Raw genomic sequence first — 15175 nt, forward strand, 5'->3', positions numbered from 1 at the left:
CTGCTAAGTTAGATCAGTTTTATAGGTTGTTCCCTGGAGTTTCGGGAACATACTGTACTCAATCGAATTTGTCTATCGTCTATGTCTACTCAATTTAAGGATAATTGCATGAGTCTAGCTTGCATTGTATTAAGATGTAGTCGTCGGGAATGAGTGCAGATAACCGATCGAACGCTCGTGCTTTGCCTCATCATTCTCTAGGGCCTTCTACACCACCATCTATTCACAACTCTCACTACTCAACTTCCGGTCTCTAAAGTCGTTCAAGCAGTCAATTCTCGTGGCCCGAAAACTGTCTAGACTGTCACTGATAATAATCGTCCTGACTTGCACAAAAAACGTCGGGGACCTTGTCTCGTGACTCAGAGAGAACCGCCCAAGTCGTTACTCTCGTGTTCGCAGTTGAATTACGCAAACTTCTTGTAGGATATTCTCTTGCAGAATCATGAGGCTAACAGCGTTGGGACCCTTATTAGCCAGTCTCGTGACAGCGAGTCAGCGAGGTGAAGTCACTCATCCCATTGATGCAACTCACACCTGTGTTAGGTACGCCAACAGGAGAGAGCGACATATGTCATCAAGGGGAGCCTTTTACCAAGGTTCGTGATAGGTTCTCGTCCTCAATGATTCTTCTCGTTGTATCAGGAAGATATCACAACTGTCGTTGGAAAGTATGACAAGCTATGTATTCTTCGACCTGAGGAGCATAATCTCGATCAAATTCGAGTTCGCATTGACCCTAAGGGGTTCGTGAGCTTGGAATTTTCGTCGTGTCCTATGAGAAAAGGACTTGAGGATTCCGAAGTCTAGTGAGTCCAATATCATTCCTAGTAGTCCGAACCAGGCATGCCAATTGTCTTCAGTCGATGCCCTGAATCGTTGCTGCTACATTATGAAGACCGAGCATATGCCATCCCCAGATGCATGATTCTTGATCCGAGTAACCTCGCTATCGGCCCTGTCCGGCGCTTCAACATTCAAAGACCCCGTGTTAAAGCCACCGACGACCCCTGGTGGGATGGACGCTTCCGGTCTAAAAGTGCTGATGAATTGGATGCTCCCATTGGTAGCCTCACAGGGTCGAACCGAGTTTTCAAATCTGATGGCAGTTTGTCGAATGTACGCGGATCCCAATCTGATGATGATTTGCTGAGTATAGGCGGGCCTTCGACCGAGGGCTCACCGATCACTGACTCCGACAGTGAAACGATTGATAAAGAATTCATGAATGCCAGTCTGGAGTCGAATACTCCGATGCAGTTTGACGACGTGGATGGAGGAATAAGTCTCAAGGGTGTGTTCGGTAAGGGTCGGAAGAAAAAGCTCTCGAAGGCAAACTCATTGCTTGCCGGCGGTCAAGCCGATATAGCCAATAAGGAAATCAGAAATGCAAAAGCGTCTCTGGAGAAGGTTGGTCCATTCCAGAGTTTTCTCTCGAGTTCTTCGAAGCTGAGAAAAATGATGGAGAAAGGTCGTCGTCGTAAGTCAGCGATAGCCCCACTGGTCCCTGAGGCCAGGCCCGAATACTTGAGGGTTGACTACAACAGTGAAGACGCATGCATAACGGTCTTTGCTCGCCTTGAGTACCTCTTGCGCTGCCATATAATGGAGTACATGGTGAAGCTGGAACGCTCACAGACCATCTCGCTCGAGCATACACCAGCCGTTTTCCTCAAGAACTTCTGTCGTAGTGTGCTATTCAAATATTAGCAGTGAGAGCTACAATGCTGTGTTGTGACATTCATTCCAATCATCAAGATGTGCCTGTTCTATCTGTATGTGTTATCTGGGTCCCCCTAGCCATCTTGAGTTCATTTAAAAGTCCAATAGAGACAATCACATGACCAAGCGGCAACCAAATGCATGTCGCAGTTACCGAGGTGCAGCATACCATAATGTGGTGGTCAGGAAACCCAGTCAGAAACTACTTTTAATATGTCATGAGTTGTTCGCGACACAATTCGTGTAAGCGGATCCTGCCGATAGGAGAGGAAGTACACTGGCAGAGGTTATCTCGCCCTGTGGACAAAACTCATTGGCATGATGAAAGCAGACAATTCAAAAGGCTAAAGCTAATCCCTCGGGACCTAATGTGCATCGATGCAAGTCTAACTAAGCCGCGTTGTCGTAGGCGTTGGACTTTAATCTCACATGCACACAATTAATCATAGGCCTATTGTGAATCACATCAGACATGTATCCTCCGTCCGTTACTAGAAGGCGACCGAGCTTGTGCCAGCGAGAACACCCCTAGCTCTTATTGAGGAACTAAACGTCACTGTTGGGCCCTTTTATCGATTTAGAGTCGAAACTCAAGAGAGCACACGACTCGGAGTGGGCCTCTTCCCACTCCCACTGCATGCAAACTCAACAGCTAGGACTCCCAGTGGAACCAAGCACGGGGACCTCAGGAGAGGCCCCTTGACGGCATGGTAGAGTAACACGATTTACTAATAACACATGAGAGAAATCCAAACGCGGGACGAACGAACCCGAGGAACGAGGCCAAGCACATCGAATTTGACCCGAGACCATCTGTTGGCCACTAGCCCCGATTCGAATAGTAGTCTTTATGAAGACGAAAGCATGCACTACTACAAGAGAATTAGAAGCTCCAATGAGGAGCAAAGATAGTCTATTTCGAGACGATTAAATATGTACTTGTCATCATGCTTAGCTGCCTGTAGGCAACTCCTGTCTGCCAAAGTTAAAGAGGTGAACGAGTGCACCATTGCCACAGATATCGGGAGTGCAAGATGCAGGAAGGGTAGCCATACAGTACTCCCTAAAAGTTGACTTCCACATACCCCTAGGACGGCAATACTCACCCAGGTTGGAATATCGACGATACGAGCTCGGCCTCACAGTCGGTAGAGTTGTCATCAACACGCAGCCAGAGTGGCGGTAGCTCATGGACACCAGCCGACCTAAGGTAACCAGGAATGCCCGACGTTGGAAGCCCCAGACTGGGAGCACACCCGTGTTGGTGACGTAAGCTCGTGGCAACGGCCGTGAGGACAGCTGAGACTCCTCTGTTGCCGATGAAGTTACCGTTGAGATGAAGTTCAGCAATTCTTCGCTTGTTGCCAATGTCCAACATCCCCACCAAAGCATCGACACATTTCTCCGTGAGTTGGTTGAAGGAAGCCCGCAGTCGTCTGAAGTGGTCCAAGTGACCGATACCAATCGAAAGTAGATCTCACTGAACATTCGCGGGGCCCCTGTCGAGATGAAGCAGTATCCATTTAAATTCCTCATCCGTGAGATCGTTCCTCGAGAGGTCCATGTCCAGTAGTAAAGGACGGGACTCCCAAGGCCATGTGCCCAGATAGGAAGCGTCGAGCCACTCCAACCAGCGACCTACGTCGAGAAAATAGTCCACGACCACCGCAGCTGAGATCCTCCTACTGATAGCTATGAATCTCCACTTCCCCTCGGTCCCTGCCCAAGCTCCAGCCATCTCTATTTTCAATTCGCCGCTTCCGAGCCATCTAACCCCGGTACCCAACTCGAACTGGGATGAGGTGTTGATGAGTCCTTGTGGAGGCAGCGGGACGACTTGCATCACGACCGGTAGGCTCCATGGGAGCAAGTACTCTGGGTACTGTTGATAGTAATCTCCATAATGGTACCTGAGACTTTCTGATCTTCACCCTTTGGACAAATCTTACTCTGGTGGTAAGTACGGGGGAGACTCTACAAAAGGTCCGAGCACGAGCCTTCGACCGGTGTTATACGATGCCGAGGTTGATGACACTCGCGAGGCGACTTCAATGTACCTACAGGAGAAGTAGACATGTCGCTGAGCATTTTTGGATCAAAGGACCCCTTGGGAGTTGGCGGGCCCTGCGACACCTCCTGGATGACCTCGATGGTGCCAAGTTCATCCCCAATGACATCCCTAAATCGCTCATCTACGACAGAAGGACATTTGCCTTCATCGGACAGCTCGGTGCTCGGAGTGGGCACAAGACACTCGTCGTGCTTCAACCGGTTCTCCTCAACAGGTGTCCAGTCCGGCTCCCCTTCGATGGGATGTTCGAGCGGAGGCGTACTCTCCCTCTTGGCACGCCTACGTAGCCGTCGACGAGCTGCTCGACTCAGTCGCTTATCAGTTGCGGGCACAACGCAGTCGTGACATGGTAAGTCCTCCGTCCCAACCGAGCGGTCTATCAGCACTGGTGCATCGCGTCTGTTCGAGACCGCAGGTTCGATCCCTGCATATGTCGATTTCAAACTAACAGCTTTTCGCGTTCTCTGCTTAGGAATTCCGACTCCTACTTTGAGAGTCTCTGTCACTAGAGGATTTTCTCCACCCACATGTGATTCAGCGAACATTCGGTGAAGCACTCCCAGACTTAGGCCAAGAAGCACCCCCGATATCACGTAGTCAATTCCTGCAAAAGTCGCTACAAGTAGGAGAGCCAATAAGGAATAATCTACAAGTCCAATAATGGAGCCGATCTGGAGGGTCATGCGGTAAAGAGACAGAACAGGTCTGAAAGTGGTCGCAATGGTAGCATATCGCATACTGCAAACCCAACACTTATGTGGTTAAAACGAATCCATGACATTAGATCCCTCTACGGAAGACAAAGGGGGCTCCTCTCAGAGAACAACAGTGAGCGCAGAGTCAGCTGGAGTCTTTCGAACGAGACAACAAAACAGTAGGATAGCAGGATTATCCTTACTTGCGACGATTGCACGCAACGAACAGAGACAGCCGACGGACAAGCTCCTGACAGGCCTGCTGAGGTTTTGCCATCCACATATAACAGAACCGCATGCCCCCCGGAGGGCCGAAAAAGCTATCACCGGGAGAAGGTATGATCTTATACGGCTCGTCACAGAGCTTATCGAATAACGCGTTGGAATCTCCACGAGAATCATCTGGAGTCAGAAACTCTGAGAAGTCGGCCCAGATGAAGATGCTGCCGTCGGGTTGGTAAAAGGGAATTCCTAATCCTTCGAGGCCTTGACAGATTAGCTTTTTGCACTCCGTCAAAACCTTGCGATATTCCGACAAGTATGCTGTCATCCAGTGCTGGTCACCAAGCAGTTTCTCGGTGAACCACTGAAAAGTAGGAAGTACGACTATAATGCTAGAGCTAGCGAGTACCTGCGTCAATGGGCTAACAGCAGCGAACATATTATAGCTGGACTGTGCAGCTTTCTTCAGCGTCACCACGGAGGGATCATGACGTTGACGAGGAAGGCCCAAACAGAAACCCACTCGCATCCCCGACAAACCTATACGAGGAAAGGGGAGCTCTCGGAAAGCATCAATACCACAGACGTACCGAGGTCCTTGCTAAGGCCCCAAAGCACGAGGGTTGGAGGATCGAGATCGCCCGGGAGCAGTGGCTGAGGATGACAGTGCGAGACATTATCATGAGAAGGGACTGACCAAATTCAACGCAGATATGTGGGGCCTTTCGCTATCATCGTGGACTGCACATCCGTAAATTTCATCAGATCTGATGGCAAAGAGCTCTCATCGATAGAGTGGTCATTGCTGGTCTACATCCACCATATGTCCTTCTCGCCACACCAATTCCTTATCGTTCTAAGCTCATCAGCTGTGGCTACTCGGCCGCTCGGATTGCCCGGGTTTACAGTCAATAAGGCCTTGGGCTTCAACCCCTCAGCTACAGAAGACTCGTAGCCTTGCTCAAGGGCTGACCTGAGATTTCAACGCCCACATTGAAAACAGGGAGAGTTGTCGAGAATTCAAGGAGAGCTCATGGCCAACCTCGTGATCTCAAAACTGGTCTCCATCGAAGTCTTTACCGACGGAACGACACGCACCTACACGACGGGGAAAGCGAAAAGATGTAAGTAGGACAGAAAATGAGTTCACCCCAGCTTCCTTTTCACAGTCTAAGAGGAACACTGGATAGAGAGGCTTGGTAGTGAGAAAACAGTCCGTCCCGTCGCCGTCGCCCAGGCAGAATGATATAAGATTCATAGCAGGCCCACACCTATCCGACGAAAGAGCTACTGCCGTCGAGCTGTGAAGGAATGAAGGCTGTTACCCATTAGTGATAGCTATAACATCGTCAGCTGTGACACCGACTCTCACCATACCGTCCACTGGAGGAGCAAGAAAATGCTCGACTGCCTGAGTTGAAAATTATAGGAGAAGATGACGTAGTCTTTCGTCCATTCAAAGAGAGAGAATCGATAATAGTAGACGGGGGGAATCTGTATACGTAACGGTCAGCTTACCTCAGCAACAGCGGTTTTCAAAGTATTCATCCCTGACATGTCTCCGTACATGAATAGCTCTCTGGTGGGGAACGACTTGCTGGAGGACATGTCTGCCAGAATCTGACAGGGACAATTCTCGACAGTAAGAGGGCTTGATAATGATGACCCCCTGGAAACTGGGGAAGAGCTGACAGAGGGGGTTTATCGAGAAGAGCGATCGATACCTCTTTGAATCTAGCCTTTAACATCTCCTCCATGGAACTATTCTCAGCCACGCACATCGTAAGGTAACCATTAGGATTAGTATCTGAGGTTCGTGGCTGCGCGATATACCGAAGGTACGCTGCTCGCCTTGGTCGAATAGATCCGATTTAGAGTCCATAAATGCCTCGAAATAGCTTGTTAATGGTTCATTCGCCGTCTGTACACATCTTTTGGACACATTTGGGCCCGTCGATGCGGAGTTCGTAGTAGTCATAAAGTTTGAGAGTCCTCTGCGGAGCTACTATCAATGAATGAGATGAATCAGATGAGTTTGCCTAGGGCCACTGCAACACTGTTCATTCCCATCTGAATCGACTAGAGTCCAGGAGATGTGGAGCGCTGTACTAGGACATACAATGCCTCGAAATGTATTGGACAACACATGAAGTTCAAGGAAGCTCTCAATAGACGCTCGGTAGTACCAATCCTTTAACACGAGAGACTGATAACGCAAGTCGCACTATACCTTCTCCCGTGAAAGTCCGTCATATCAGTATGCAAGATCGAGAATGCGCAGTCAACAATAACAATGAAAATTGAATTATGTCACAATTCCTGAGAATCCAAGATTATCACTGGAGATGCACCCAGGTTGTGCACTAGCGTAGTACGCATGACGCACCACGCAATGTGAAATGGGTCATTTTTACACACTTCAGCCTGGAGTCTTCAGGCGGAATGCGAACAGTGTAAGAACTACGCAAACCATGACGCGTAATTATCACACATTCCTATTCAACTACACGAAAATATCTACTCCCAGTCATACAAAAAGAAGCAGTTGAAACTTGCTCCCACAGTCAAATTAATCATGTGGCCACACCATTGTTGCTATACCAACATCTGCCTGTTCGTGGCAGAGAACACCTAACTATACGACATACACAGACTGCCCCTGCATGAGCTCCGGTTAAGTCGATTAGCCTGTCGAAGTAACGGATTATTGTATCTGTTCGTTTTCATCAACCGCACCGTTTTGCGTTGTCAGTTTTACCAAGATTGGCTAGGAATCTTAATGTCCGAGTTCACATTTGCACTAACTGTTTCATGTCCTTTCACTACCCCGAGACAAGTTTTAATTCCAGTTCGTTTGGTCGTTTGGGGGAACGATATTTCACCACTCGAATACGGCGGTATTATCATATGTCCTTCCACCCGGAAGGGTGAGTCTGCTGCCCAGTCGTCGGGACTAGATGCCACAACTTCTCCCCCACAACTTCAACTCCAGTGGTAGTCTGCCATCAAATGTACGCTACAATTTCTTTCAACACCATAATCCGTCGCGATCGAGACTTGAGCCAGTGGCATATCTGCCCCTCAGGCGTAATTGATTGCCGCACTTTACAGAAATTGAAGTAACTTCAACATGATCAACGATAATCGTCATCCTATCTCAAAGATATTTCAGTAGTGTGTAGCTTGAGTTGGCATACCTGCCCCACCCGAGAAAACTGACTGTACTCCCCACCATCTTCAGTAGTTGTCCAACCCCAAGAAGCTGAATATATATTTCAGCCGGCATAGTTGCCCCATTCGAAAAACCTAAAAGAATATCTTGAGGTGGCATAGTTGCCCCACCAAAATAAGCTGATTGTACTAACATATATCTTCAGCGGATTGCCATAGTCCATACCTTGGACTGGCATAGTTGCTCCGCGAGGATAAGCTGATAGCGTTGGTGCATATCTTTGGCTGGCATCATACCAGTGGCATAGTTACCCCATTCAGAGGAATTCATAATCCTAGACCTTCGGGTAGCATAACCTACCCCAGACAAATCGACGGCACCAAGCTTTGAGGCATATCCCACGACGGCATAGCCGCCCCATCAAGAGATCTCTATACAAACGGGAGACCTTGCAAAGGCCACAGTCCAAGAACGAGTCGAAGGAAGGATACACATTGTCTACAATATTTCAATACCTGCTGAACTTGAAGGAAAGTCGATGGCATAGCTGCCCCATAAAGAGATATTCAGACAAATGGGAGACCTTACAAAGACCGTAGTCCGAGGACGAGTCGAAGGAAGGATACACATTGTCTACAATATTTCAAAACCTACAAAACGTGAAAGAAAATCGATGGCATAGCTGCCCCATAAAGGGATATTCAGACAAATGGGAGACCTTACAATGACCGTAGTCCGAGGACGAGTCGAAGGAAGGATACACATTGTCTACAACTATCCATGAAGAGACTTCCCTTACCACCAACAGAACATAATCAACAACCTACAAAGGTAGGAAATAGACAGTTCCATGATTACAATACTTCAATGCTCGCTAAATTTGAAGGAAAATCGATGGCATAGCTACCCATAAAGATATATTCATACAAATGGCCAGACCTTACAAAGACCGTAATCCGAGGATAGGTCGAAGGAGACACATTGTCTACAACTAAACATGAAGAGACTTCCCCTTACCACCAACATAGCACAATCAACAACCTACAAAGATAGAAATCAGGCAATTCCATAATTACAATATCACGAAATCTGATCAACCTGGAAGATTGCAAATTAGTACTTAACTCACTCTTTTTCATGTGTGGAGGCTCCATCTTTGCTTCCGACTATGTCCAGCCTTACCACGAAGGTCCAACGTAACTAACAACAAAACGCGGGCAATCATATTAGAGACGCTGATTATCTTTACAAGCTATTGCTCTATTGCTATGAGTAGTCTGAACAACTATCACTGAAGAGGTTGACTAATGCCACTTCAAGTGCTCTAATGAAAAAAGAGCCTCAACAAGCACAATTAAAGTTCGATAGCATCGTACATTACATTACGTAGTAAGAAACGATAAGAGATTAGAAATCAATGAAATTGCAAACCAAATATCTTTTGAGAACACACCAAATAGAGCTGAACGCTGCTTACGGTCGTTTATATAAAAACTCATAAAGTCCGAAACAGTTAAGAAACATTAACATTCTCCCTTCCGACTCTCCTGAGCTAGATGGCTCAGTCGCCTGATAACTTCCCTACAAGCCTCCTGACCATCAGTCATCCAAGCATAACATAGTCTCATCATACCAGGCTTGTCAGCGAAGAAGCAACTACCAGGAGATATGACCATCTTATACGGATCTGACTTTAGGGTGTTGAAGAGACCCAACCCATCAGAGTCGTCCGATTTAAGGAACTCTGTGAGATCACACCATAGGAAGAGACCGGCATGAGGCTCGAAATAAGGTATGTTCAACTTAGCCAATCCATCACACAATATACGCTTACATGCCGTAAGGTGATCTCTGGAGGTCTGAAGGAATCTCGGCAACCATTCATCGTCAGAGAGCATCCTAGTGCACACCTCCTGGGCAACAGGGCTGACCATTGAGAATATACCATACTGCTTGGCAGCAGCATGTCGGATAGCCTCGATCAGTTCCCAATTCCTCTGCCGTGGGACATTCATAATGAAGCCAACACGCATGCCCGAGAGTGCCATGTCCTTGCTGAAGCCCCAGAGCACCAGTGTCGGAGGATCGATGTCCCCTTCAAGAAGTGGTAGACTCAAGGCCGAAATATGAGGGCGATTGCAATCATTATGTACACTGCAGCCATAAATCTCATCAGAGATCCACCATAATCCATTCAGACCACACCAATTTCGTAAAGCACGGAGCTCCTCAACACTGGCAACACTTCCCATCGGATTGCCGGGATCAGTCGTGATAAGGGCACGAGGACGATAACCTTCACTTACACATTGCTTGTAGGCACTATCGAGAGTTTTCCTGAGAGTTATAAATATACTCTCGAGAACATTTTAAATGATAATAGGATTGCTTACAGGTTGATCCGGAAACCGTCTTCTTCAGTTGTTTTCACAACAAACTTCACTGGAATGTTAGCTTCTAGCCCACAATCGGTAGCAAAGACGGGATAAGCAGGATAAGTGGTGATAAAACAATCTTTGCCGTCACCATCACCCAGACAGAAAGAGACCATATTCATGGCAGATCCACAACTGAAGAGATAATACTTAACCGAGTTTGACAACACGCCCCTGCTCACCCGTTGGTGATACATAAGATGTCTTCAGCTTGCATTTTCTGTTCACTCATAACGTACTGGTCGGTAACCTCCTCCATAGCTTTGACAGCTACTTCAGGAGATGCCAGGTGAGTGGAGACAGCCCGAGAAACGGCTTGTTTAAAGTTGTGCATACCAGACGAATCACCATAGTCACACAGTTGATGTCTTGGGAAAGCAGGATCTGCGGCGAGCTCCGCGAGAGTCTACAAGAAAACCGGTCAAAACAGAAAACCCAAGCAAGCAACAGAAGAAAAACCATCAACTGCACACACGAAGATTCCCGACACACGAACAGACCAGACACTATGTAACTCGATATACTTAATAAGCGTCGAAGATCGATGACAGTCTGGCGTACTTTCCTGAATTTTTTCTCCACATCTCCTCCCATAGTCCTATTCTCTGCCATGCACATTGGAATAAATCCCTCAGGATTCGTATCTGACATCCACATACCATAACACGGTGAAGATATCAAACAATACCACCTACCCTTATCGTAAAGATCCTTTTGCGCATCTGCGAAAGCCGCAGCATACACGGTGAACTCAGTGGCAGCAGCCTTCTTACCGCGCCTCGATATTCTATATGGTGGCTTAGCACGAACCGAATCGTCAAGTCGTTGCTCTACCATTTTTAAAGACGTAAACAAAGCCCTAAAGCACTTTAACTACGTCCAATAAAAGGGCCCATGCCTAGCGCTAGCCATTATGGCTAGATACCAGGCAAAATGATACCATCGATGGCTGTTTCGCTGACTGCTTGTGCCAGATACAATGCCATCTTCCTAGCGAACTCTATTGTGACACAACATGTCCTGGAGCCCGTTCAATTGCTCACTTTTCCGAGCCCGAGATCGTTGAAAAAGAATTTGGCAAAAACTGCGCTTCCATGCCAGCTCTGGCCAAGGTGGCATACTTAACATACTGGTCCTATATAGTGTACCAGTCAGACCCCTCGGTCCATGAGAAAACAATACTGTTAGTTGTTCGAGTTGCATCTGTCATCACTATCAAGGCACAATGGTCACCAATCTCATAAGAGTATGAACCTTGGGAGAAAGGCGATGACAAGCTACTGCGATGGCCTCGACTCACCCGCATGGACTTCTTGCCATGTGAGGCCACCAACACGGGAAAGATACGTGTCGATCTCATCTTGTTCATACCGTAAATAGGAACCAACATCGCCTACAGCAAACACCTCGCTCAAGTTCAGACATTAACGCAGTGGAAAGGCGTCACCCATAGCTAGAATGATCCCAACTGCTGTTTCCGTTGCATATATGGGCATCGATACAACCTCATTGGAAACGACATGAGATCTCCTCACGGGAGATTTTCACTTTGCCTTAAGGCAAAGTGGCAAAATATTGCTCACGAGCCTGGTCAGTGGCATTCGGACTGCAATGTAACCCCCAGGGAAAACTTATCCTACCATATCTTGAATGGCGACCTTGAGTTCGCTCGCAGATGAGGCTTTACAATAGGCTCTTACTCTACCCCAACTCACCAACACTCCGGGGCACCCAGCACCGAGCATCTTGTGTATTCGGAGATGGGAGAAGGGGAATCAAAGTTTGGGAGAAAGAGGTAGTAGGGGGAATCCCGATTCCGAGTCGGAAGTGGCCACTTCCCAGGGAAAATGTTGGGCGCGCGAGAAAAATATTGGCCAGGAGGAGAAAAAAGTTGCAAAGTTGCGGAAAATGCTTGCCTTCGGCAAGCATTTCCCGTGCTGGACTCACTTTGAAAAAGTGTTCCCAGCTGACTACTACGGTTCCCTAAGCTTCACTGTCAATTTTGGCAATGGAAGGTGATGACGTGGCAGTGGAGCCGTGTCACAGATCATCCAGTGCTCTCCCCAGAGTTTGTAATTAGTAGCGTGCTGAAGCCTCATTCGAGTATCTTCACTGTCGCTGAATTCTTCATGTATCGATTGCAGGATTGATCCCGGTTCGAACCGCGGTAAGGGTACTTTTCCGTCATTAATTTCCGGCCTGACACCTGTCAAAACGAGCTAGGGAACATCCAAGGACTGCATCTTTGAACGAATCCGGCTGCTGCTGCTGCTCTCGAGTGTTACTTTCGGCGTTTTTGATCTATTTCTCCTGAGCGCTCCCAGGGTGGGAATTTACACGTCGTAGATGACATATCATAACAACAACTGAGTGACCCGTCTGATACCGCTCGGCTCGCCGCAGTATTTATCCTATACCACACTATTGAGAATATTACCATCTCGATTTGTCCGCCTTTTTTTGGTCGCCCTTCCTTGTGCCTTACTAGACAGTACCATCTGTAACTGTGATATCAATGCAGCGTTAGGGCGCTGGAATGGTAGGGTCTACTATCTATGGGATTAGCAGCGTACAGAGGTGCCTCCTCCACATAGCAGTAGTAGTAGGTTGCTGTTCTCGCTTCCCCAACGTTACTAATGGCTGTAGCATCATCACTAGCGTCCAAGATAGGAAGTGCCGCTACCACTGAGGAGCCAACTGTGTTAGAGGCCAACCTCTCGACATGGATGAAGACTAAAGAGTTGAATCTCGGCTTGGCGATTCTGTCGGATCCATGCGTGTCTGAAGTGCAGCTAATGCAAATGCTTAATGAGTCTCCAACTACTATGACTCTAGCAATAATGAATATCGTGGATAGGTAGTACGGACGGGGGCTTATCAACTATAGACTGTAAAATGCCAGGTTCACTTCTCCTATGTTGGTGTCAGCGATGAAGAGTGAGCTTTCTGTTGCCGCTATACGGGAATGCGTAAAAAGACTTCGACAACTTTTCGATGCTTATGCGGTCCTACCAGAGGTAGTCTGCACACACACTAGCCTCTGTGGATGGCAGATTTGTTCAGGCGGATATACGGCAGGTCGCTCCTGACGTACCAAGCCTGGGCAATGTGGTAATACCGCACCACGGAGAACTCATGTTGAATTGCAGTTATCCACTTCTGTTATCAAAGAGATGATGAGAGCGATGGTTCAGCAGCACTCACCGTTTTACGTCAATGAAAAAATAAAATGACTCTTAGGAAATATTTCCGAAATGACTGTTCTATTTTCGCCGTTTCACGTGAGCTCGAGCACTCCATTAATAAATCATATCATAATATATCAATGTCTGATTATAAATAGAGGATTATATGGTATCACGATTAGATATCCATTAAATGAGGGTCTGTTAAATAAGTTAATATAAATATAATTATATCCTTTTATTTATGTTTTAATAGTCATATGGTTATAAATACACTAAATTAGAATGTAATATGGTTATCTCTTAACCTCTTATAGAGATAAACTAATTAAGAACTTTAGGGACGTCAACTTCTGCTCAATCACGTTGGGTTTGCAATTTCTTGGCAAGGAATCAATATTCGTGGTGTGAGCTATTCCGAGTTAGAAAGTTCATGTGAAGGTACTGTTCGCCCAATGTCTATTGGATGCTAAGTTCCTGGATATGTGCCTGGAGGGCTCCGAAGAGGGAAGGAAGGCTCTTCTTGAGGCATTTACGGCTATGGAAATGCGCATCAGGAGCATTGAAAAGGTAGTATTGATTTGCGAACTATAGAGTGCCCGAAATTTAGAATTGATACCATTCAAAAGTGCTCGCAAAGATCTTCATATCTTGTTGAATTCCGATCAAGCTCGACAATAGCGCATTCTATTTTGGGCACCTTGTTAGTTAGGTCTCCTCAGTTGAGCGCGGCACCTCCTTTTTAGCTGGGGGGTGGTAGATGCTTATGAAACTAATATAGACGTTTTAAGGATTTTCGCAACCATTGATGGTCAATCGCTAATTTATTATATTATATTTATGGTATGAGGTTGGCAATATCATTATGTTGCTGAGTTTTCATTGAAGTTTCACCCGTTCTACGTGAAGTGGCGTAAAACTTCGTGAAAAACGCGATATTTGCGCCCTGCAATAGTCGTGAAATATGTTTTTCACTAGTGTTCACGGGTGAAACTCCATTGAATGAATTTTTGGAGTTTCACCCTAGTGATATGAAAAACACTACTGCGTACTGAGAATATAGGGTTTCCCACCGAGTGGGCGAAACTCCATTATATAGGCATTGTCATCAACATGCGTGGGTGAGTATAGGTATATTGTCTCTCACTTTACCATTTAGGATTCCCTAGCTGGCACCAAGGCCACGGCGTTACTCCAAGGGCTGGACTCAGTATCGAGATCGAGCCTAGCTGAGGCATCAGCAGCTGCTGCTGGCCGTACTCAGGATGGCTTCTTCGAGAGGAAGTAGGTGGTGGGGTGGGTGGTGAGGTGCTATGCTTGTGATAGGCATTTGGACATCCCTGGCTGGAGCCCTAGGACGATCACGGCAACAGCAGCAACGTCACCGCGCCACAAAAATAACTGAGAGTCTACTACTATCACTACTACGTACCAGCTTCCATAACTATCGTATAAATATTTGGTTATTAGTTTAATAATGACTACGGAACCACGCGCAAAGCTGATGCCTTTAGTATCGTGAATATCTCACGGAACGGTATTAGAAGTATTCCTATCAAACGGCTGAGTTGAAATGAAGGAATTCCGTTCGACAGTGATTTATTTCCCCGTCGTAAATCGTTCCTCTGCTCTGGTTCACGCATATGGTCAACTGCGTATGCTGGTGATAGTGG

General features: G+C 46.9%; 5 protein-coding genes across 5 annotated transcripts; 2 read left to right on the plus strand and 3 right to left on the minus strand.

Moving 5' to 3' along the window:
- Positions 1-924: 924 nt before the first annotated feature.
- Positions 925-1794, plus strand: Pmar_PMAR014577 (hypothetical protein; the record flags this gene model as incomplete). Its single annotated transcript, XM_002771497.1, has 1 exon — positions 925-1794. One exon carries the CDS (start codon positions 925-927, stop codon positions 1708-1710), a length of 786 nt encoding a protein of 261 aa, XP_002771543.1. The 3' UTR covers positions 1711-1794.
- An 879-nt stretch (positions 1795-2673) lies between these two features.
- On the minus strand, positions 2674-6491 carry Pmar_PMAR014578 (1-aminocyclopropane-1-carboxylate synthase CMA101, putative; the record flags this gene model as incomplete). Its single annotated transcript, XM_002771498.1, has 16 exons — positions 2674-2785; positions 2829-2927; positions 2979-3158; positions 3204-3360; positions 3409-3604; positions 3784-3901; positions 4692-5074; positions 5120-5250; positions 5301-5364; positions 5408-5477; positions 5525-5683; positions 5753-5808; positions 5861-5981; positions 6036-6121; positions 6229-6330; positions 6435-6491. 16 exons carry the CDS (start codon positions 6489-6491, stop codon positions 2674-2676), a joined length of 2091 nt encoding a protein of 696 aa, XP_002771544.1.
- A 2647-nt stretch (positions 6492-9138) lies between these two features.
- On the minus strand, positions 9139-11183 carry Pmar_PMAR014579 (1-aminocyclopropane-1-carboxylate synthase, putative). Its single transcript, XM_002771499.1, has 5 exons — positions 11013-11183; positions 10879-10961; positions 10500-10723; positions 10276-10452; positions 9139-10219 (listed from the first exon to the last, which is right to left on the minus strand). The coding sequence occupies exons 1-5, from the start codon at positions 11152-11154 to the stop codon at positions 9406-9408; spliced, it is 1440 nt and encodes a 479-aa protein (XP_002771545.1). The 5' UTR covers positions 11155-11183; the 3' UTR covers positions 9139-9405.
- A 51-nt stretch (positions 11184-11234) lies between these two features.
- Pmar_PMAR014580 (hypothetical protein) lies at positions 11235-11686 on the minus strand (the record flags this gene model as incomplete). The annotated part of the gene is made up of 3 exons (XM_002771500.1): positions 11235-11307; positions 11361-11452; positions 11618-11686. The coding sequence occupies 3 exons, from the start codon at positions 11684-11686 to the stop codon at positions 11235-11237; spliced, it is 234 nt and encodes a 77-aa protein (XP_002771546.1).
- Positions 11687-12918: 1232 nt separating this feature from the next.
- On the plus strand, positions 12919-14948 carry Pmar_PMAR014581 (hypothetical protein). The gene is made up of 6 exons (XM_002771501.1): positions 12919-13174; positions 13220-13334; positions 13381-13428; positions 13944-14072; positions 14662-14786; positions 14829-14948. The coding sequence occupies exons 1-6, from the start codon at positions 12954-12956 to the stop codon at positions 14905-14907; spliced, it is 717 nt and encodes a 238-aa protein (XP_002771547.1). The 5' UTR covers positions 12919-12953; the 3' UTR covers positions 14908-14948.
- The last annotated feature ends 227 nt before the right edge of the window (positions 14949-15175 follow it).

This window comes from Perkinsus marinus (genome assembly GCF_000006405.1).
Source record: "Perkinsus marinus ATCC 50983 genomic scaffold scf_1104296962766, whole genome shotgun sequence".
Lineage (NCBI taxonomy): Eukaryota > Perkinsozoa > Perkinsida > Perkinsidae > Perkinsus > Perkinsus marinus.